The sequence below is a fragment of the Pseudonaja textilis genome, chromosome Z (assembly GCF_049901715.1).
Source record: "Pseudonaja textilis isolate UNSWEBS1 chromosome Z, rPseTex1.2, whole genome shotgun sequence".
Lineage (NCBI taxonomy): Eukaryota > Metazoa > Chordata > Lepidosauria > Squamata > Elapidae > Pseudonaja > Pseudonaja textilis.
The window spans coordinates 24,024,224-24,046,586 of NC_142008.1; the positions used below are offsets into that span (position 1 = coordinate 24,024,224).

The 22,363-nt window shown below is 38.4% G+C and overlaps 1 protein-coding gene across 3 annotated transcripts in view; it reads left to right on the forward strand.

Moving 5' to 3' along the window:
* The window catches only part of STAM (signal transducing adaptor molecule), a 38,182-nt gene that overhangs the window by 11,611 nt on the left and 4,208 nt on the right, over positions 1–22,363 (forward strand). For all 3 annotated transcript variants that reach the window (XM_026716076.2, XM_026716077.2, XM_087915670.1), the window contains exons 5-10: positions 3,389–3,535; positions 4,967–5,057; positions 6,570–6,762; positions 15,459–15,553; positions 20,124–20,212; positions 22,119–22,206. In XM_026716076.2, coding sequence (XP_026571861.1) covers positions 3,389–3,535; positions 4,967–5,057; positions 6,570–6,762; positions 15,459–15,553; positions 20,124–20,212; positions 22,119–22,206 — 703 coding nt within the window. The remainder of the gene's footprint in view (positions 1–3,388; positions 3,536–4,966; positions 5,058–6,569; positions 6,763–15,458; positions 15,554–20,123; positions 20,213–22,118; positions 22,207–22,363) is intronic.

Below are 22,363 nucleotides of genomic sequence, written 5' to 3' on the forward strand. Positions count from 1 at the left end.
CAGCACATTTTTTGTGCTGAAAAAAAACCCCTTAGCTTATAGTCAAGTGAGATTCCCTCTGAAAAAAAATAATGGTGTGGAGCTCCGGAGCTAGGCAGCCACTTCCCTGCTTCCGTGTTTCCTTTGCAACTTGTAAGCATGGGGGTAATCGGAAGCAGAAAAGTTCTTGCATGAGGATATATTGTTTTTTCTTTATTTAACTGTTTTTACAGGGGGGGAAGACCCACTGTCATGTGAGAATGCTCAGACACGAAATCTATCCGCCTGAAAATAAGTGTGTGTGGGGGGGAGGGATTTTAACAGAGGGAAGACATAGGGAGAAGGCAAAAGCGACGGAAGATCCTTCAGGGGAAACTGAGGGGGAGACTCACCCTTGGTCCAGATGAGCCCCCTTCCCCGCCCCTAAGGAAGCAGAGGCAGCAAGGGCAGGCAAGCCCCACTTCGCAGACTCCGTCCGTCCTCGCTCCCACCCACCCACCCAAAGCCACGAAGTCCCCCAATCGCGCAGCACAGAATCTCCCTCCCCTCGGGGCAGCAACGATGCCCGGTGTTTCCTGAAACAAGAAGCTCCGCCGTGCAATGAAAGCGCCCTGGCTCTAGGCTCAGAAAACAACGCGAGCTGAGGTGGCTTCGTTTCCTCAGCCCTAGCTGCTTTCAGTCTGGTCGGGACCTCCTCCTCCCACTTCTTCTCCTTTGTTAAAATGTTTTCCCTTCTCCTACTCCAATTCTCTCATTTATTTCATTGCTTTCTTTTTCTTCACAAAAGTTTCACTAAATTACACTAAACGTTTTATCACATTTTGAATTACATATTGTTTCTAATTTTCTAAGATTACTTCTAAATATAAAAATACAATCTTATGTACCTTTCCAGAATCCCTTTTTCAATAGTTTACCCATTATCTCTAAAAGAATTTTGTTTCTTTGCATCTTGCTCCTCACCATTGAGGCTTCTCATCCCTTCCTTTCTCCCTTGCTTATTCTTCTCCTTGCCCTTTTTACCCCCTTGGTCTCCACCTCCCTTTTCTTCTTCTGGTTTCCTCCTTTCTGTTGTTTTCTAACATAGTATCCACTTTTCACCTTATTTTTCTCTTTTTGGGTTGTTTTTCCAAGTCTTAAAAGTCCTTTTTTCCTTTTCCTCTTTCTCCTTTCCTTCCCCAAATAAAGTCATTTGTTCATCAAAAATGGCTTCTTCTTTATCCCAGTCATCCTGTTGCGCAGTCAGCTTTTCATAAGTACAAACCGCCATTTTTAAAAATTGAAAAAGAGTGCCAAGAGAATCCTTCCCTTCTTCTTGTTCTTTTTTATATTTTTGGTTTTCAAATTTCAATTCATCCACAAGTGATGCCATTGTAGAAAGAAAAAGTTTTTCCAAACAACCACCCAAGTGCTTTTAATCAAAGATATTTCTCAGAAATTCCAAGATCACCAAACAATCCAAATAAGCTGTTTCTTTTAATACTTTCTCCTTTCTTCACTTTCTCTTTCTGGGGTTACTGTTTAGTCACAAAGCTCCATTTAAAATATCTTTTAGAAGTCTTATTAATGTTTAATAACTCTTTAAAATTCTAGGCAATCTTCTTATTTTCAAATTCTGCTCCAATTTTTTTTCCCTCTCCCTTCCCACTCACAGCAAAAAGGTTATTTTTTAAAAAAAAATGTTCAGAAATCCTTATCCCTTCACCATTTAATTACCTCCAATGCAGGTTTACTGATTTCTCTTATGGTTCCATCCGCTGTCACGTTAGGAAGGAGAGTGAAAAGAAAGAAAGAAAACTTTCCTTTTTAAAATTCCATTTGCCGCTTGTAAATCTCTCTGGAAACAATTTATCTTTGGCAAATTTCAAGTTCCTGGGTACTTTCTCTTACTTTATCCCGGTCAGCAAAAACAACTTTCACTTCTTCGCGACTCTTCCCACTTTATTCCTCCTGCACAATCTTGTCCAGCTGTAGGCTTCTTTGTGGCAGCCATTGCTGACCGCCGCTCCTCCGCCTTGGGAAAAGGGGGTTTTGCCGGCTGGGGAGGGGGTCTGCGACACCCCCCAAACCCCTGTCCGGGTCCTCCCTATCTTCAGCTGCCTCTATGGGGCAGCTATATCCTCCAAATCCAAACGGATCGGAGGCACCTCGGCAGAGAGCGCAGCAGGGATCGCGCGGTGTCACGAATCTCTGCCGCTGCCTGGCAAATCGGAAGTCCCACTTTTTGATGGCGTTTTTGATGTTAGGTGTCCATTTTAGGTCATGTGATACAATAGAACCTAGAAATCTGAAGGTCTCTACTATTGATACTGTGTTGTCTAGTATTGTAAGAGGTGGTAGTATGGGAGAATATTTTTCTAAAGTCTACCACCATTTCTACGGTTTTGAGTGTGTTCAGTTCCAGATTGTTCCAGTTACACCATGAGGCAAGTTGTACAACCTCCTGTCTGTATGCAGATTCGTCATTGTCTCGAATGAGACTGATCGTTGTTGTGTCATCTGTAAACTTCAGTATTTTAACCGATGGATCGTTTGAGATGCAGTCATTGGTATATAGGGAGATGTGGAGAAAGCACACAGCCTTGGGGAGGGGCTGTGCTAATTGTATAGGTATCAGATGTGCTTCTCCTAGTTCACCTGTTGCTTCCTGTCTGTTAAGAAGCTTATGATCCACTTACAAGTGTGTTCAGGTACTGTTAACTGGTTTAATTTAGTTAGAAGAATGTCTGGAACGATGGTATTGAATGCTGAACTAAAGTCTACAAAGAGGACCCTTGCATAGGTATTTGGAGATTCAAGGTGTTGTAGGATGTAATGCAGAGCCATGTTAACAGCATCATCTGTCGATCTATTTGCTCAGTATGCAAACTGCATGGAATCTAACAGCGGATCCGTGATGGTTTTCAGGTGGGACAGCACTAGCCTTTCAAAGATTTTCATAACTACCAATTTTAGAGCAACTGGTCTGTAGTCATTCAGTTCCTTGATGGAGGGCTTCTTTGGCACTGGGATGATGGTAGAACGTTTGAAGCAGGAAGGAACATAGCATATCTCCAGTAATCTATTGAAGATTCGGGTGAAGATGGGGACCAATTGGTCAGCACAGACTTTTAAGCAAGAAGGAGTTATCTTGTCTGGCCCTGGTGCTTTTCCTGGCTTTTGTCTGTAAAATAGATCTTGCACTTCTTTTTCTGTGATCACCAGAGGTTATGAACCCAATGGGAATAGCCCAGAAGTGTATATATTTGCGTGAGATTGAAAGCACATTTTAAAAAACATTTTTGAAAAATAGTTTTGTATCCTCTGAATGCTATTAGAAATTAGTCCATTTGTCTAGGGATATCAGTCTAAAACAGTAATTAAGGCTGAGTCTGATGATCTTACAGTAAATATTTTACCCTTTTCACAGGGTCATCCAAAGGTTTGTGAAAAGTTAAAAGCACTCATGGTCGAATGGACAGATGAATTCAAGAATGATCCTCAACTTAGTCTAATATCTGCTATGATAAAAAACCTTAAGGAACAGGGTGTCATGTTTCCAGTTATTGGTTCACAGGTAAAGTGGTAATAAATAACTATTATCTTTGTGTCCTAATAAACTGTTCTTGCTTCCTATATTTTTACTGCTTCTATACTTCTAGTACATTTCTATATACTACTTCATACATAGCCTTTTGTTCTTTAAACTACATCTTTCTCTTTTTTGGCCTTCATTAGTTCCATCAATTTTTATTTATTTTATTTTTATTCCACTTTTTTTTTTTATAAATAACTCAAGGAGATGGACATATCTAATATTTTTTCTCCCTCCTGTTTTCCCTGTAATAACCCTATGAGGTGGGTTTGGCTGAGAGAGAGAGAGCGACTGGTCCAAAATCACCCAGATGTTTTTTAATACCAAAATTTAACTATGATTTAATTGGTCTTCCTCTTCCTCTTGTAATATTCTATCTTCCTTTATATGGAAGGAATGAAATTTAATTCTCTCTGTAGAACTGGTTCACTTCAACATCCTTCTTTCATATTGTGTCACTCACTTGGTATTCAGTCCATATTTGTTCAGCATTTATTTATTCTTCATCCTATCTTTTCTCATTTTTCATTCACATTTCTCAAGGAAACAATTCACGTTGTATTGATTTTCTGTCTCAGGCAAGCAACTTGGTTTCTAATACATTGATTTTCAGATATGCCAGTTCATAAAACAATTTATTTAATGTTCAAATGCTAATCATTTGAGTTCCCAGTCACTGAAAACGGAATTGACAAGACCTAACTTGACATCCTCTAATCCGCTAACAAAATTTATCATTGCTTGTGCTTTTGCAAGCAGTAAAACTTGCCATTGTTACTATATTCAGACCATTGATTTTAAAACCGATCCTGTTCCAGAAACTGTCAGAGTTATGTAGCCCTGAATGGTAAAGAAGCATGTCTAGTGAAGCCTGAATACCACCAGCACTCCTGAACTCTCCCTTAACCTTGAAAAACTGCATGCCTGACCTGTTATAGCAATTGTAGACTACTTGTTTCCTGACCTCAACAAAGAAATCAGTGGAGTGAACATAATGAAGTATCATGTTCATATCCATAGGTGCTGTTTTTATAATGAAAAAGGCATTTAAGTGCAAAAAGAATTTGCTTTTTATTTAATGAATAAGTTACTATTACCTAGTTCATATAGATTATATTCTTATATTTTAGGCGTTACATGTTTAGTGAACGTCTTAACAGATATACCAAGTTCTATCAATTCCTGTCATGCATATCTTTGAATTTAGAATGAAACTTAAGTAGTTTTTTTCTGGGTGGGTATTTGCAGATTTGTATTTTTTAGAACAGTATGCTTCCTTCATAGACCATTGGTCTATTTGACTTTTCAAAGCCAATTGGAAATATGTTAAAACAATGGGACCATTTTTAATAGATTGAATATATTACAATAATTCTTTTAAATTTAAGTATTGTTCCTCTATGTTTTGATCAGGCTGCAGAACAAGCAAAAGCAAGCCCAGCTCTAGTAGCCAAAGATCCTGGAACAGTAGCAAATAAGAAAGAAGAAGAGGATTTAGCTAAAGGTTGGTTTAATTTAAAGACAATATAAACATTCAACATTTACAGTTGGTATTTTTTAAAAAAAATCTAATAAAAATCAATAATTGTACGGTTAATATGCTATATTGGAGGATATATATACATTCTTTGTATGAAAATGTAGTTTTGAAAATATTCAGTAGCTTTTTGTTGTGAAATGAAAAAATAGGAAAAAAAGCTGGCCTAAACAATGATGCCAAAACACATTTATTTGGCAATACAACTAATGTGTGGACAGATGTACTTGGGACTAAAGCTTAATTATTGCTGAGTACCAATTATGAAATAAACTGTTTTCCAAGGAAGTTGGCAACCAGAGAATTTGGCTTCAAAAGAAGAATTATTATACAACCAGCATTGTAAATAGGAAGTCAAAAGAAAATAATAAGAGGTTATATAATGCTTACATTATATATTTATATATGCTTATTTTAAACCTTAGTGATTGTTGTTCAAAATGTATTCTATAGAGCCTTGAAAATAACGTGAGACTAAGACAACACCTTAATCTATGTTGTTTTAATCTTATTTTACTTTGAAGGCTCTGCAGAATACATTCTGGCCAAATTCCACTAAAATGTCAAATAACTTGCAAAGAAGAAAAATAGTTAGAAAAAGACTGAATATAAAACTCATCCAAATAACAGCACCAGAAAGAAATACAAATGTGAGTAGTTATGGACTCTAGGGCCAAAATCCTAATTTCTACACTGCATTTAATTATAGGTACATTATAAATTTATTAGTACTACTGTTACTCCTTTGCATATGTGATAATGAAGATTAAGCTGTCCAGAAAGAGATCGGGGAGATATGATAAATGAGATAATAGTACTTGAATTGGATTTATATCTTACTTTTCCATCAGAGGAAAAAGGTATTTAAGCTGGCTAATAAGAATACCATGCAACATGAATTAAAAACAGAATTAACTCTATACTGAAAAAGATTAAAAGCCAATAAAATATATTGACCATTATTAATGTATTAGTCTGTTAGTTAATATGTTAGGTTAAATGGAAAATATATATTTTAAAATTGTTTTGATGACAGAATGGGTCAGTCACTTCTCCAAAGGGGCATTCCGCTGCTTAGAAATGACACAGGAAATAGTCTTTTTTGTTTTAAACAAGCAGGTCTTATGTATATATCTAATATATCTTTTAAACTGGTATCAGGTAGGTCTTCTCATATTTATACTGATGTGTAATTTATGAAGCATTTTCCCTTTCTTTTATTCTGCATAATTGCTTTGTCCTCAAATAAACTTAAACTTTAGTAATTTTTAAAAGTTGGAGTATGTTATCCAAGAATATTAAAATGCTGACATGAGAATCAGTTCATGAACCTTACTGTTTTAGTAGGCATAATTGTATATCTTCAGTATAAGTTGTGCTTTAAATGAATATTTCCACTTTTACTTTGAAAGATATATTATGCAAATAATCACACAACTGAAAGGAGAATTTCTTTTCTTTGTTTTTTTTATTTCACAGCTATTGAATTATCACTGAAAGAACAAAGACAACAGCAAACACCACTTTCTACTCTTTATCCAAACACTACAACTCTCTCAACAAATCACAAACATGAGGGGCGAAATGTTCGAGCAATTTATGATTTTGAAGCTGCTGAAGATAATGAATTAACATTTAAAGCTGGAGAACTTATCACTGTTCTTGATGACAGGTAAAAGGAGTATCTCTTGGAAATAGAGAATTGTTAAACATTTTGGTTCATATTTGTTATTTTCAATTATGAAAATTTGATGCTGTCCAGTTCAGTAGGACTGTGGCCTATGTTTTAATGATCTTTGGACATTTTATATTCTTTTGAATAACATGAATCAGATTATGCTTATCCGTTAGACATAATTCTAGTAGACTAGTGTTATTTGTTTTTTTTCAATCTTTGTGTTTTTTTTTTAAATAATAGGATCTACTAAAATGAATACAGATAGGCCACTTCCAGAAAAAAAAGCTTTTTTATGTGGAAAACCATAAGCACTATATGTGAATACAATTGTTTGTTTAATGTGGATTTCAAAAGGCTGATGGTGGTCCTTGCTTTTAAGTGTACACAAGTACAATTTCCTCTTTAGATTTCCTGCCGGAATATATTGAGGTTGGGGAGTGGTTCTGATCTGTTTTTATTCCACTTTGAGCTCTCCACACAAATGTCTGAATGGAGCTAGTGTTTTAGAGCATCAGAAAGTATGGTTTTGTAAGATGTTATGCCATAGCCTCTGGTTCACACATAGAACTTCGCCATTTGTTTGGCATGTTAGCGATATGCAAACTCAGTCTTCAGTTTATACTGTATTTAAATCAGGTAACTGGCTTATTCAGTTAGTACCTTCTGATAGTGCATCTGTTCTGGAGCATCAGCATTTTTGAAAAAGATTCTTTTATTTGGCCTAATTTTGGAATGAAAAAAATAGTTGGTGGGAGTCTAAAGAAGTATGGACAGAATGAATTTGTTTATTGCCATCTGAGAAAATGTAAGTCAATAGTATGCAACCATTTCCTTTTGTAAAGTATCATGTAATGGTTGTAGGAGTTTACTGATGACTTGCATGCCAATTCCCCAACTGTTTGGTTACTACAGTAAATCACAGCCTGTCTTACGAAATTCTTGTGCAGCATTGTTTTGCTGTATCGCAAAAACAGTTTTTCCATTAATATTTTTGGGGGAGTGAAATCAGTATGTTGTCTTGGGCACAGTAATGATATTCAGCAGGTTTGTATATTCTTAATCCCTTTAAAAGGTGATGGAGATTATTTAGAAAAGACAGTAAAAATGTCTAAAGTCTAAACTCTTTCTAAAACATCAATAACAATGCATACAATATTTTAGTATAATGCAGTGAGTACATGTGACAGGATGCTAAAAATAAAACCTGAGTTGTAGAAACAGAAAAGGCTAATTAATCAAAATGAATACAAGTTCTACAGTAGTTTTGTTATGTAGGATAATAAAAATGAAGAAAAATACTGTTTATATTAAAGCTTTGGTCTCATAGCAAAGCACAAATTAAATTGTCCATGGGCCTACAGAAAAACTGAAGTTAGTAGTTTTTTTAATCCTTTTAAAGGGAAGAATGGAATTTTGTAGCAGTAATATATTTGAAATGGTAAAATATCTTTAGCAATTATTTTTTTCTTATTTCTTATTTGCATTTCAGCACTAATTCAAATTAATGCTTGCATTGCCTGAATAGGAATTCAATTACTAGTTAAAACAGTTGTAAAGAATGATGTTATGTAACTGCACTTCTTAGTAATGGCACTTCTGGTTGCCATCGTCAAGCAAATTACCTTACCATTTTTAAGTGCAATGTCCCATGGTCACCATTTGTGATCTCCTGCCTCCTTTTCCAGTAATTTTGCTTGTGAGCTGTCAGTGAAGGTTTCAAATGGCAATCATGATCTCAGGATGCTGCAGTGTTGCAGTTCTGAGATGGTCACTAAGCATCTGAGTGACAATCATGTAACTGTGGGGACACAGCAATGGCTGAGACTTTTGGAATCAATCCTAAGTACTGCTCTATCAATGACATCATAAATTTAAACAGTCTCTGAATGAGTAGTTAGTAAACAAGGATCACCACTACAGTAATGGCAAAATGCATCATTTTAAGCAAGAAACATTTTAGCTCTTGCAATCTAATAAAGTGTGCCACTTGATTGATAATTTGTTGGATTATGTGTCCGTCTTAATTATTTAGAAAAAAATATTAGCTCAACATTATGTAATAGAAATGTAAATAGAAATGAAGTCTACTCAATTTTCCTGTCTGTGGTTACGTGAGTCCAGATAAGATGGGTTATATCAGCTTAAACCAATAGGACTGAGTCTGCTCAAATTCAAGCTCCGCCCCTTTGCTGTGGCCACTCCCCAGTTTTTGACTCAGTCTTAGCCAGGACTAGACTTGTTTTGCAAAGGACCCTGATCGTTAAAGGAAAAAAAGTTTTAAAAGGCAACTTTGAGGCTTGTAAACTGCTGGATTCAAGTGATTGGGCTGATTTTCGCTCCCAGAGCTTCAAAATTGCTCAAAAGGCTTTAGGCACAGCGCATGGAGCCAGGGCCACGTGGGATGGCTCCAGGCAATCAGCCTGATAAGGGCCACCAGCTGATTGGTGTGGCAGCCCGGCAGCAGCAAAAACCGCTTGCAGTTTCTCTTTCATTTTCCTGCTTTGCTGAGAGGATTGCCTTGGCTGTAAAACGCACAGCGCAGCAGCCTGCAGCAGCGGCTAGAAGACTGGAGAGCAGAAGCCATAGGAGAACTTTGCAGAAGGATTGGAGAAAGCAAGGCAGCCGCTTGATCAGGCATCGGCCCGATCCCAGCTGGCAGGGATTACTCCCAGCTGAGGGTGCTACTGATCACGTTGCCAGTGCTGCGTTGCATTCCAGCACTGAGAAATTGCGTGGACGCCTTTCTGACCTGTTTGCAGGTCCAAAACCTGGTATGACTGGCAGGGTGTGGCTGCAGCCCAGTAGTAGCCTTCAAAGGCTTGCTAAGCCAGCTTCCCAGGTAAGGTGATTAATTTGTTTCTGGATCTGGCTTTTTTATTGCATTATTCCCTTGTGATTGGATTTATTAATACTCTTCCCTCCTTCCAGCAGGTCCCCTCCCTTCTTGGCCTCTTTCTTGTGAATTAATTCATTCTCCAGGTGAGATGGCTGATAAAGAACAAGAAAGGGAGTCCAGCCCTTCCACTTCCAAAGGAAAATCCAGAGGCAGACAGAAGAGGAAGGCCTCTGAAGCCAGAGCTGAACCAGAGGTCCAGAAAGAACCAAAGGCTTCTGGAAAAAGGTTGGAGAAACGCCACCATGTGGCTGGGGGGAAGGGCAGGAGATCTTCCCTTCCTGATGATGGTTCAGATCAGTCTGCACAACTCCCAGTTTTACAACTAGAAGTAGGGCCTTCTACCTCTACTGCGCCCCCTCGCCCTGGTATTTGGTCCCCTGATAATTCTTCTGCAGTTGGGGATCCAACTCCTTTGGGAGACCTTGAAAGGGATAATAGGGAGCCTACAATTGTGGCAGAGCTGCTTCCTCCTCCCCCTAAAAGGGCCAGACCTGTTCTTGAACCTTACAATTCTGAGGAAGAGGAAGAGGCTGTTCCAGCTCATTTGGAAGACATTATTGCTAAGGCTATCAGAAGGGGAGTGCTAGAGGCTCTTTGAGCATCTAAAGGAAATATCTCTGAGGCCTCAGATCAATCAGAACCAGACCCGTCTTTTCATGCTAGAGAAACCTACTCTTTCAGGGACAGAGGTTCCCCAGTGCCTTCTTTACCCAGCATTTCTGGCAGAACCCTTGAAGAAGAGAAAAAATAATCTGATTTCTCAGAGGATGAGGATATGGCTCCTCAAAGACCTTCCTTTACTGGCATCTTTGATGCACAGAAGTTTAGGGCTTTATTATTCAAAGCCAAGAAAACTGCAAAGTTGGGGCCTGGGGCTGATGTTGGTGAAACAGAGGGTGATGGTGCCACCTGATCAATTTTTCAATGAACCAGCTGTAAGACCAGAAATGGTGCCTGTCCCTCGATTATTCCTCAATGTTATACAAAAACAGATGGAAGCCCCTGGTACTTCCTTATCGCTGTCAGCCAATGAGAGGCGTTTCTTCACTATGGGGCCCGACCTAACCAGCTCCCTACAGGTACCGACATTGATGCACCGGTTGCGGCTATGATCTCTGCCTCATCCAATCCGGCAGATCCTGAGGAGGCACTAAAAGCTGAGGATAAGAGGATTGAGCAATCTCTCCAGTGCACTCACCTGGCAGCTGCTGACGCCAGTCAAGGTGGCGTTAGCCGCCTCTTTTTTCATAAGATCCTCTCTACGGTGGCTTCCCCAATTGCAGGACTGAGTCCCTGCATCTGAAGTGAGAATTCATCAAGATATCCATAAGTTGGTCACAGAGGCAGAATTCACCACAGACGCTACTTTGAATAGTGCCAGGTTTGCCTCCAAGGCCATCGCCACATCCATCGCTGCCTGTAGAATGTTTTGGCTGAAGAGTTGGCGAGCAGATGGTTGGTAAAAGGGGACAAGCTGTTTGGTGAGGTCCTGGAGCTGCACCTGGTTGAAACCAGGGACAAGTAGAAGTATCTTCCTTCTCTAAATCGACACTCCAATTTCAGGGCTGCTCCTTATAACTGTAGATCCTCTTTCAGAGGAGAGGGCACTTCATGGGCTCAAGGGTCCCAGAGGCAACCCTAGAACTGGCAAGAACGCCCTCAGGACAGAGCAGCCTATGACAGACCGCAGTACTCAGGCAAGAGGCCCTTTCATGGGGGAGGAAGTCGCTTCTTCAGACACTCCTGATAAAGATAGCAGTAGTCCTCCCATTGGGAGCAGATTATCCCATTTTGCTGCCCAATGGGAAACTATCACATCCAACGCTTCGGTGTTATAAACTGTTAGAACAGGGTCTATCCCTCGAATTTTGATCTCTTCCTCCCAGATTTTTTGTACCTTGTTCAGTCTCCAGAATTCCATCTCGTAGATGGATGGTGGAACAGGCAATTCAACAACTTTTAGACATCAGGGCCATACAAAAGGTCCCCATTGACCAACAGGGCAAGGGATTTTATTTCTGTCTGTGGTACCTAAATCATCTGGGGGATGGCGAGCCATCTTAGATCTTAAAAAGCTCAATAAATTTGTAATGTACAAGCGTTTCAGGATGCATTCACTACAGACTATCTTGGCTAGCAACTGGGAGGGTGACTTCCTCACTTCTATAGATCTCACTGAAGCTTATCTTCATATCAGAATTTGCCATTCACATAGGCAATACTTACGTTTCACTTACCAAGGCAAACATTTCCAATACAGGGCCATGCCCTTTGGCTTGTCCTCTGCACCCAGGGTTTTCACAAAAATCTTGGCAGCCCTAGCAGCCCGTTTGAGGAGTATCCCCATTAGGGTTCAGTCTTACTTTGATGACATTTTAATCCAGTCTTCTTCTACAGACCAAGCCCTAAAGGATCTACAGATTACCATTAACACGTTACAAGACGACAGGTTTTCCATAAATGAGAAGAAAACCCATTTTTCTCCTACCACAAGTTTATTGCATTTGGGGGCTAACATAGATACACTTTCTTACAAAGTTTTTCTCTCACAAGAGAGGAGTGACAGTGTGCTGTCTATGATTGGGAAGATTGTAAAGGCTCTTTCTTCCTCTCTGGCTTCTCTATCCCAACTATTAGGGAGTATGATTTCCACCATCTCCATTGTACCTTGGGCCAGGCTTCACTCCAGAAAGCTTCAATGGTTCCTTTTGCCACATCAAAAGGCGGGCAGGAGTCTTTTGGCTATTAGGTTCTCCGTCCCTACATCAATCAAAAGGTGATTGTTATAGTGGTCTTCTCTGGCCTTGCACGCTGGACAATCATTCAAAGAACCTTCCTGTATAGTCATCATCATGGATGCCAGTCTTTACGGCTGGGGAGCCCATCTAGACTTGAACTTGGCACAGGGTCTGTGGTCCCCCTCAGTAAAAGGGAAGAGTAATTAATTGGTTAGAATTAAGAGCTGTTAGGTTTGCTCTCAAACAATTTAGGTTACACATTTTTCATTCTCATGTCCTTGACGAACAACACCACCGCCAAGGCACACATTAATAGACAGGGAGGTACCAGATCCCAAGCTCTTGTGTTAGAGGCTGAAGGTCTTGGATTCTGGGCAGAAAAGAATCTCCTTTCGATTAGGGGCGGAACACATCCGGGGGTGGGAATAATACACAAGCAGATTAGCTAAGTAGAACAAAAATTGACCCCTCAGAGTGGAGTATTTTCCCTCTTCTGTTTCAGGAGCTGGTTCAGATATTTGGACTTCCAGTTGTGGACCTGTTTGCCTCTTTGGCCAATGCCTGACTTCCCAGATTCTTCACCAGGTTCACGCACCAGGGGGCAGAAGGGAGCTATGCCCTGAGGTGCCGTTGGCCTTGAGGGCTGCTGTATGCCTTCCCTCCTCTTCCTGTTGTTACCAGTGGTGATTTGGAAAATTTTGGAGGAGGAGGCAGAAGTATTGTTAATAGCTCCATACTGGCCCAGATATCCTTGGTTCGTGGATCTGGCGAACCTTTCATGCTCCACTCCTTGTAGGATCCCTCCTCTCAAAGTCTCCCTTCTCCAGGGAGAAGTCTCACACCTGGATCCTCAGTGGTTCCAGCTGACCGCATGGTGGTTGAACGGAGTGCTCTAAGGAAGCAAAAGATTTCTGAGAAGGCCATCCAGACCATCTTAGTAGCCAGATGGCCTTCCACTAACAGAATTTATCAGGCCACTTGGAAAGTTTTCTGCCAGTGGTGTTTGAAATCCAAAATTTCCCCCATTTCGGCTTCTGTGACTAATATTTTGGATTTTTTGCAGGAGGGTCTCAACAAGGGACTCTCCACTAATACCTTGCATAGACAGGTTGCAGCCCTTTCCTCGGTTTTGTTTTTACACCGAAAAGGTTCCCTGTCAGTCAGACCATTCGTAGGGGCATCGAATTTAAGATCACCAGTGGTTTCCAGATTTCTCACTTGGGATCTTCCCAAAGTTCTAAAAGCCTGAATGTCTCCACCTTTTGAACCACATAAATCCATAACTTTATATATCCTCTCTCTCAAGGTGGCTTTCCTCATAGCCATCACCTCGGCTAGGAGGATCTCTGAGTTAACTGCTCTTTCTGTCAAGGAGAGCTCTTGTGTGTTTTCCATGCAGACAGAGTGGTATTTCGGTTAGATACCTCCTTTATTCCTAAAATCAATTCCAGATTTCATGGAGCACAGGAAGTTGTCCTTCTCAATTTTTGCCCTTCTCCTGCCCATTCTCTCGAGCGATCATGGCATGTATGAAGGGCGTTGAAGACTTACATCCAGAGGACCCGGCCGTTCCACAGGATGGAGGCTCTGTTCTTCTCATTTCAACCCGGTTCCTTGGGGTTGAAGGTGTCGCCAATGACGGTGGGCAGGTGGATTAGGGCTTGCATTTCTAAGGCTTATCACACCGGCTCTTCTGATTCCAAGAGGGGTGACAGCACATTCACCCAGAAGTTCGACAACAATAGCGGCCTGGCTACCCAAGCCCCCATTGAGGAGTTTTGCAGAGCAGCCACCTGGTCTTCTCTGTCTCCTTTTATCCACCATTATCGCATTGATGCCTTTCCTGCGGCGTATGCCGCTTTTGGCAGAGAGTCTTGCAAAGTGTACATGAACACTGATGTAAGTAGGACCAGACTATTGCCCTCCCTGGAATTAGCAGGATTGGGTATGTCCCATCCTATCTGGACTCACATAACCATAGACAGGAAAAGGAACATTGGCTTACCTGAATGTTCATTTTCCGTCTTGGTGGAGTGAGTCCAGCCCCACCCTGGTTTGGTCTGGGGTGGGCTAGTGGGGTGAATTAATGTGTGTCTGTTTATCTGCATTAGTTGAATCACGTCCTGTCTATCTTGATGCTTTGTCGAAAGGTGGGGAGTGGCCACAGCAAAGGGGTGGAGCTTGCTTTTGAGCAGGCTCAGCTCTATTGATTTAAGCTGATATAACCCATCCTATCTGGACTCACTCCTCCAAGACAGAAAATGAACATTCAGATAAGCCAATGTACCTTTCCAGTTCATTTATTTATTTAAATCAAGGTATTCCAGTATCCAAGTTCTTGATAATTTATCACTTCTTAAAACTGATTGAAACTCAGTTTGGGTTTTTTAAAGTCACTTCCTCATATATCAGCATAAAACAGTGTTTTCATCCTGGTTCTGTACAATTTAATTTTGGGCAACTAATCTAAGAAAGCTAATGTAATTTGGTATTATAAAAGGCACTATTCTAGAACATTAATTTAAATATTTTTTAAAATTTGAAATCATAATCCAAGGAAGATATTTTTTAATTTTTATGACAGCAATTCATTTGTAATATAGTAAAATTCCCTGTCGGCAAAAATATCAGGCAATGACCAAATACTTTTTACATTGTTTATTAACATTATATGTAAATTATGTAAAATTTATTGCAAACTATAAATCAGACTTCACAATAACTAATACCATGTCTTTATTCCTTTGTAAAATCAAGGTTTTACTGAATTAATGACTTTTACTAAACGAAAGCTGCTTTTTAAAGATACCTTGTGTTCCATATTCCTTAGAGTTCTCTTAATAGTTGCTCTTTATCTTACTAGTTTCACATGAATTATTCATTTCTTAATAAATCTACAGATAAGTAGATAAAAGGGTGTATTTAATTTAGTGGCTTCAAGAATTAATCAAGGATGCTGTCCAAAGTATTTTGGTGGGTAGAAATGGAATGCAACTTGTCACTGCTCGACCCTTTGTTTTTCCATTCTAAGTAATTATTTTCTTCATCATTCATAGTGATACAAACTGGTGGAAAGGTGAAACTCATCAAGGGACAGGATTATTTCCTTCCAATTTTGTAACCGCTGATCTTACTGCTGAACCAGAAATGAGTAAGTAGCACAGTGAGAGAAAAGCCATAGATCTTTGGATAGATGGTACATGAATAAGAAAAAGGCTAAATCATTCCCTTCAAAAAGGATTTTACTACTACAGAAAATATTTTTCTTTATAATAAAAGACCCTTAGTTTTAGATTCTGTTTCTATATTTGTTCTTCTTTGTTCTTCTTCCTAGTCTCTATCCAGTTCTAATTCATTGGTCCTATATTCTAATTAATATCTCCTAATCTATTTTCCATTTTAACTTAATCTAGGATACTTTTTAAAGCTTTCAACATCCCCTAAATCCTTCCCCACCTCTATCTGCAATTACTTATGTAGCCAAATAGCTTGGTACTGAGGGGTGGGGGAGAAGGAAGGAAAGTTGGCTTGCTGCCTGCTTTTTCTATGCTTTGTGAAAGCTGCAGTGCTGTCAGAGATTTAGTATTGCTAACAGTTGGTGTTGCTAACAGTTGGTGGCTGTAATTTCAAGTCAGATTCTCTTTTCCATATTTATTTGCCTAGGTGGAATATACCATAGCTTCTCAAGTTTTGTAAAGAATAGAATAGAATGGGAATAGGAATACAATAGAATAGAATAACAGAATTGGAAGGGACCTTGGAAGTCTTCTAGTCCAACCCCCTGTTCAGGTAGGAAACCTTATACCATTTCAGACAAATGGTTGTCCCATCTCTTCTTAAAAACTTCCAGTGTTCGAGAATTCACAACTTCTGGAGGCAAGTTGTTCCACTAATTAATTGTTCTAACTGTCAGGAAATTTATCTTTAATTCTAGGTTGCTTCTCTCCTTGATTAGTTTCCATCCATTGCTTCTTGTTGTGCGCTCAGGTGTTTTGGAGAATAGCTTGACTCCCACTTTTTTGTGGCAACCCCTGAGATTTCGGAAGACTGCTATCATGTCACTCCTAGTCCTTCTTTTCATTAAATTAGACTTGCCCAATTACAGCTACCATTCTTTATATGTTTTAGTCTCCAGTCACTTAATCATCTTTGTTGCTCTTCTCTGCACTCTTTCTAGAGTCTCAACGTTTTTTTTACATCGTGGTGACCAAAACTGGATGAGGTAATCCAAGTGTGGCCTTACCAAAGCATTATAAAGTGGTATTAACACTTCACGTGATCTTGATTCTATCCTTCTGTTTATGCAGCTTAGGACTGCGTTGGATTTCTTTGGCAACTGCAGCAAACTGCTAGCTCATATTTAAGTGATTGTCCACTAGGACTCCAAGTTCTTTCTCACAATTGCTTTTATACTGTACCTGTGCATTTGGTTTTTCTTTCTTAAATGTAGAACCTTATTTTTTTTCACAATTGAATTTCATTTTGTTAGATAGTGTCCAATGTTCAAGCCTGGCAAAATCCTTCTGAATCTTAAGCCTATCTTCTGGAGTGTTGGGTATTCCTGACAGCTTGGTGGTGTCTGCAAGGGAGATCCCCATCTATCCCCTCATCCAAATCATTGATGAAGATGTTGAGGAATACTGGGTCCAAAACAGAGTTTTGGGGTACCCCAGTGTATTCTTTCCTCCATGTAGATGCAGTTTCATTGAGGACTGCACATTGAGTGCAATTGGTCAGCGAGATATGAATCCATCTGGTGATGATGTTGAACCCACATTTTTCTCTTATCAAATAGTAGATTGTGGTCTACTTTGTCAAATGCCTTGCTGAAATCCAAGTAAATTATATCTACAGCATTCCTCTGGTCCACTAATTTTGTCTCTTTGTCAATAATGCAATAAGATTTGTCTAGCATGATCTGTTTTCGACAAACCCATTTTGGCTTTTGATTATGACTTTGTTTGCCTCTAGGTGTTTGCAGATTGGTTGCTTGATTATCTTTTCCAGAATCTTCCTAGGTCTTGAGGTTGGGCTGATTGGTGTGTAGTTTCCTGGATCTATCCCCCCCCCCTTTTTTTTAAAGGATTGGAACTACACCAGCTCTTTTCCAGTCCTTTGGTAGTTTCCTGGTGCTTCAGGATCTTTCTGAATACTTCAGGCATATCCTTTCAAGATATTTCTGAGTCTTCCTACTTTTCACTTCCCATTGCTGTGTTGCATAATTGCCAGAGCTAGTTACAACGCTACTAGCATTATAGTTTTTGCTGTTGGTGATACCGTAAATGCTGGTTACTTGCTGGAGCTTGCTGACCAGCTGTTCCTATGGGGAAAGGATCTTATGGATCTTCCCTTGGCTGAGCTCAGTTCAGTTGCCTTCAGCTCTTTGCAGAGCGTCTTTCTTTCTCATGATTCCTTCTTTTTTGCAATTAGTGCAATACTTTCTTTTCAGAACCCTTTAAAAATAGAACCAAACTGTCAAATAAAGGAAGGGCAGGCAACTTTAAAGATAAAGGGGGAACAGGGGTACAAACAATTTTTTTTTGCCCTGCACCTTTCCTCTCACACTATTAAAACACACAAGCTTAATTGTGACATTTCTGACATTGCCCACCTTTGCTCTGATGAAGCTAGATTGTTTGCAGGCAGCCTTCACTGTTATTAACTAAGTCATTCGCTTTGCTACTGAAAAATCGTTTCACAGATTTCATAAACCATGTGAGAGAGAAAGTCTTATCTCCTAGCATATTTATTCCTTTTAGAAAATAGCAGTCAGAGAAGAATGAAGCTATGATGGCAGTGCTGAACTGAACTAGCACACATAATGGTACTACAGAATGGTTTGACATCAGTACTTGGGAATTTTATAGAACTAATCAGAAAAGCATTAGTGTGTAAGAACCTTATAGGCAATGAATAATTGCCAAAAGTCTGTATGTGTTTATCAAAACAAGTATTTGCCAGGTTTATACGTTATTCTATGATCAAGTAGCTATTCTGATTAGGCGACTAATAAAATGGAGCTGGATAGGATAGACAATTATGTGGAGGCCTTATTTCTTTTTTTATGAATTTCATAGCTCACTTGAAAATTATATTCAGTTCACCAAATCAGAATTGGTATACTGATTTCTCTTTGCCCTTCTGCATTCCTCTTGGTCCACTAATTTTGTCTCTTTGTCAATAAGCAATAAGATTTGTCTAGCATGATCTCACAAACCCATTTTGGCTTCTTTGATTATGACTTTGTTTGCCTCTAGGTGGCTGATTGGTTGCTTGATTATCTTTTCCAGAATCTTCCTAGGTCTTTTCTGATTGGTGTGTAGTTTCTGGATCTATCCCCCCTTTTTCAAGAGGATTGGAACTCACACCAGCTCTTTTCCAGAATCCTTTGTTAGTTTCTGGTGCTTCAGGATCTTTCTAGAATACTTCAGGCATATCCTTTCAAGATATTTCTGAGTCTTCCTACTTTTCACTTCCATTGCTGTGTTGCATAATTGCCAGAGCTAGTTACAACGCTACTAGCATTATAGTTTTTGCTGTTGGTGATACCGATAAATGCTGGTTACTTGCTGGAGCTTGCTGACCAGCTGTTCCTATGGGGAAAGGATCTTGTGGATCTTCCTTGGCTGAGCTCAGTTCAGTGCTGCCTTCAGCTCTTTGCAGAGCGTCTTTCTTTCTCATGATTCCTTCTTTTTGCAATTAGTGCAATACTTTCTTTTCAGAACCCTTTAAAATAGAACCAAACTGTCAAATAAAGGAAGGGCAGACAACTTTAAAAGATAAAGGGGAACAGGGTACAAACAATTTTTTTGCCCTGCACCTTTCCCTCTCACACTATTAAAAACACACAAGCTTAATTGTGACATTTCTGACATTGCCCACCTTTGCTCTGATGAAGCTAGATTGTTTGCAGGCAGCCTTCACTGTTATTAACTAAGTCATTAAGCTTTGCTACTGAAAAATCGCTTCACAGATTTCTCATAAACCATGTGAGAGTAGAAAGTCTTATCTCCTAGCATATTTATTCCTTTTAGAAAATAGCAGTCAGAGAAGAATGAAGCTATGATGGCAGTGCTGAACTGAACTAGCACACATAATGGTACTACAGAATGGTTTGACATCAGTACTTGGGAATTTTATAGAACTAATCAGAAAGCATTAGTGTGTAAGAACCTTATAGGCAATGAATAATTGCCACAAAGTCTGTATGTGTTTATCAAAACAAGTATTTGCCAGGTTTTATAATCGTTATTCTATGATCAAGTAGCTTTCATAGAAGATTATGGGAATGCTAAAGACATATGTTTATTTTAGCAAATCATTTCATATTGTACCTCATTATATTCTGATTAGGCGACTAATAAAATGGAGCTGGATAGGATGACAATTATGTGGACATAGCTCACTTGAAAATTATATTCAGTTCACCAAATCAAATTGGAGTGGAAGCTGAGATGGTGTATACTGATTTCTCTTTGCCCTTCTGATTTCCTCCTCTGTGAAAAGTCTTTTCAGCCCCTGAAATTGCTATTCTTCCTAACTTGCAGCTAACTGCCAGCAGGATCTAAAAGTCACAATAATATTTTGGCTGGTGGTGGGAAGATTCTGGACGGTTGGAATGCTGTAGGAATCTGAATCTATATTAACATCTGATGTAAAGTTATTTTTCATTGTAAACATTTGGCACTTTGTTTAGTATTCTTTCTTTTTTTTTCCTGCAGTGAAGTCTGAAAAGAAAACGGTACAGTTTAGCGATGAAATTCAAGTTGAAACAATTGAACCAGAACCTGAACCAATGTATATTGATGAAGTATGTACAAAATCCAGTCATCAGTAAAGAATACATGAAGTACTGTTTTGATTTCGGAATTGGCCGAGTGCGCTCAATAGATGAAAGTACTAAAAAAAACCCCACAACCAAAATTTTTTCTGTTTTAAGCATATTAAGTTGTATCAATAGCTTTTATTCTTCCCCTGTTGTTTCCCCTTAGAAGCATCTTCACTGCTATTTAATTGAAACATTAATAAACATATTTGCTGAGAAGAAAATATAATGGAAACTAATATTTAGAGTTCTGTATGCTTCAAAAATTATTTTGAAGAAATGGTTCAGAATTCGCACCAGCACAGCACTTTTCAACTTCTCACTCATTCACCTCTTTTTAGGATTTCTTGGCTCAATGTGATGCTTAAAACAACTCACATAGAGGCAGAAAAGAGACATGCCTGAATAATGGGAGGTACTACTTCCCTGAATCTTTCCTTGTTTGAGTGCAAAGATTTAATATTTTACCCAATCCATTGGCTCATACTCAATTATTACTTCTATGGTCCACTGCCTATTCCTATATATAGATTATTTTTGGAGTGGCAAACAAGTCAAATATTTATCAAAAGTCAATTGTTCTTTTATTTATATTTTTATTGTACTATAAGTTACCTAGAATTGTTTTGATAGTGAAATGGGTAGCATATAAACAAATAAGTAAATAAATATGCATTTTCATAAATATTACATAAGTTGATTTAAATATTTTAAAGTTCAGTTTCTTGTTTCATTACACTATTTATATTTTATACCAAAAGATTTGGAAAATGCACGATTTAGAAGAATTTAATGGATGTGTGCCACATTATATTCGTGCATTTCACTACTCCATTTTATTTGTTTTTTAATCACTAGGTGGTGTTGTTGCTATAGTTAACGACTACTGGTAGCCATCAGGTTTCTATTCTATTGTTTCTTAAAAGATTTCTGAAATAGCTTATATATGTTGAAATATTCTATTTTTATTAATGATAGTATAATTGGTAATTATTCATAGTATTGTGAATTCTTTATATTTTTGTACGTTGCCCAGAGTAACTGAGAGTGAGTGGGCGGCATTCATATTTAATAAATAAATAAAGTAAGTAAATAAATAAATAAATAAATATTTTCAGGCATAATGTTACTTTTATTTTAGGCTAGTTAATAGATTTGTTGAAGTCATCAATTAATATCATTAAAATTATATTTATTGTTGCAGAACAATTGTATAAAATTTAATTTGACCAGTATTTCTTTAACTCAGTGATACTTATTAAATTTTTTACATGAATATATTAAAATGTATGATTTAGTTTATACAATTTATTTTCTACAAAGGAAATTGTAGAACTTCCTTGTTCACATAAACATGTTTCATTGAAAGAAATCTGGTGTAAAAATGCAACTGCTTTATTAAACATACTTGCAACTAGCTTGGTAATACTGGTACTGCTCTCTCTGAAAAGTGAATATTCGACTATTTGGCATATAATTTACTTTTATTTAAGAAAATGTAATGATATGATCCATGAGAACCAGTTGGTATAATTGGCTAAGATGCCTGGTCAGAATCTAGAAGACTGGAAGTTTTAGTTCCATGTTGGCACAAAGGCAGCTGGATGATCTTTGGAAGCCTATAACCTCCAGGAGTAACGACTAACTTAACAAAAAACCCTGATAATCCATATATAGAAACAATATATTTATTTCTGCATGATGCAATGAGGTTTGATTTTCTATGACAAACCTTTTTGCACTTAAATGAACTTATAAAATTAAACTCTCGGGGCAAGAGAAGAAAAAGAGTCCATTTTGAAGGAAAGAAAAAAATATTTTTCAAATATATTCAAATTGTTGCACACACCTCATGCAGTTACAAATAAAGAATTTGTATGTCATGTTCTAGGATAAAATGGACCAGCTGTTGCAAATGTTGCAAAGTGCAGATCCAGCAGATGACGAACCAGATCTTCCAGAGCTGGTCCATCTTGAAAGTAAGCTTCCTAATGCTACATAACAATGTCACATAACAGACCTCCTACCTAAAAATCTCTTCCAAAACTGCCAAGCTAAGCTATCCCGACCATTTCTGCAAAATTAGCTTTGTTTAACTGTCTTAAATCTTTTTATTTGTTTATTAATTCAGTGAAA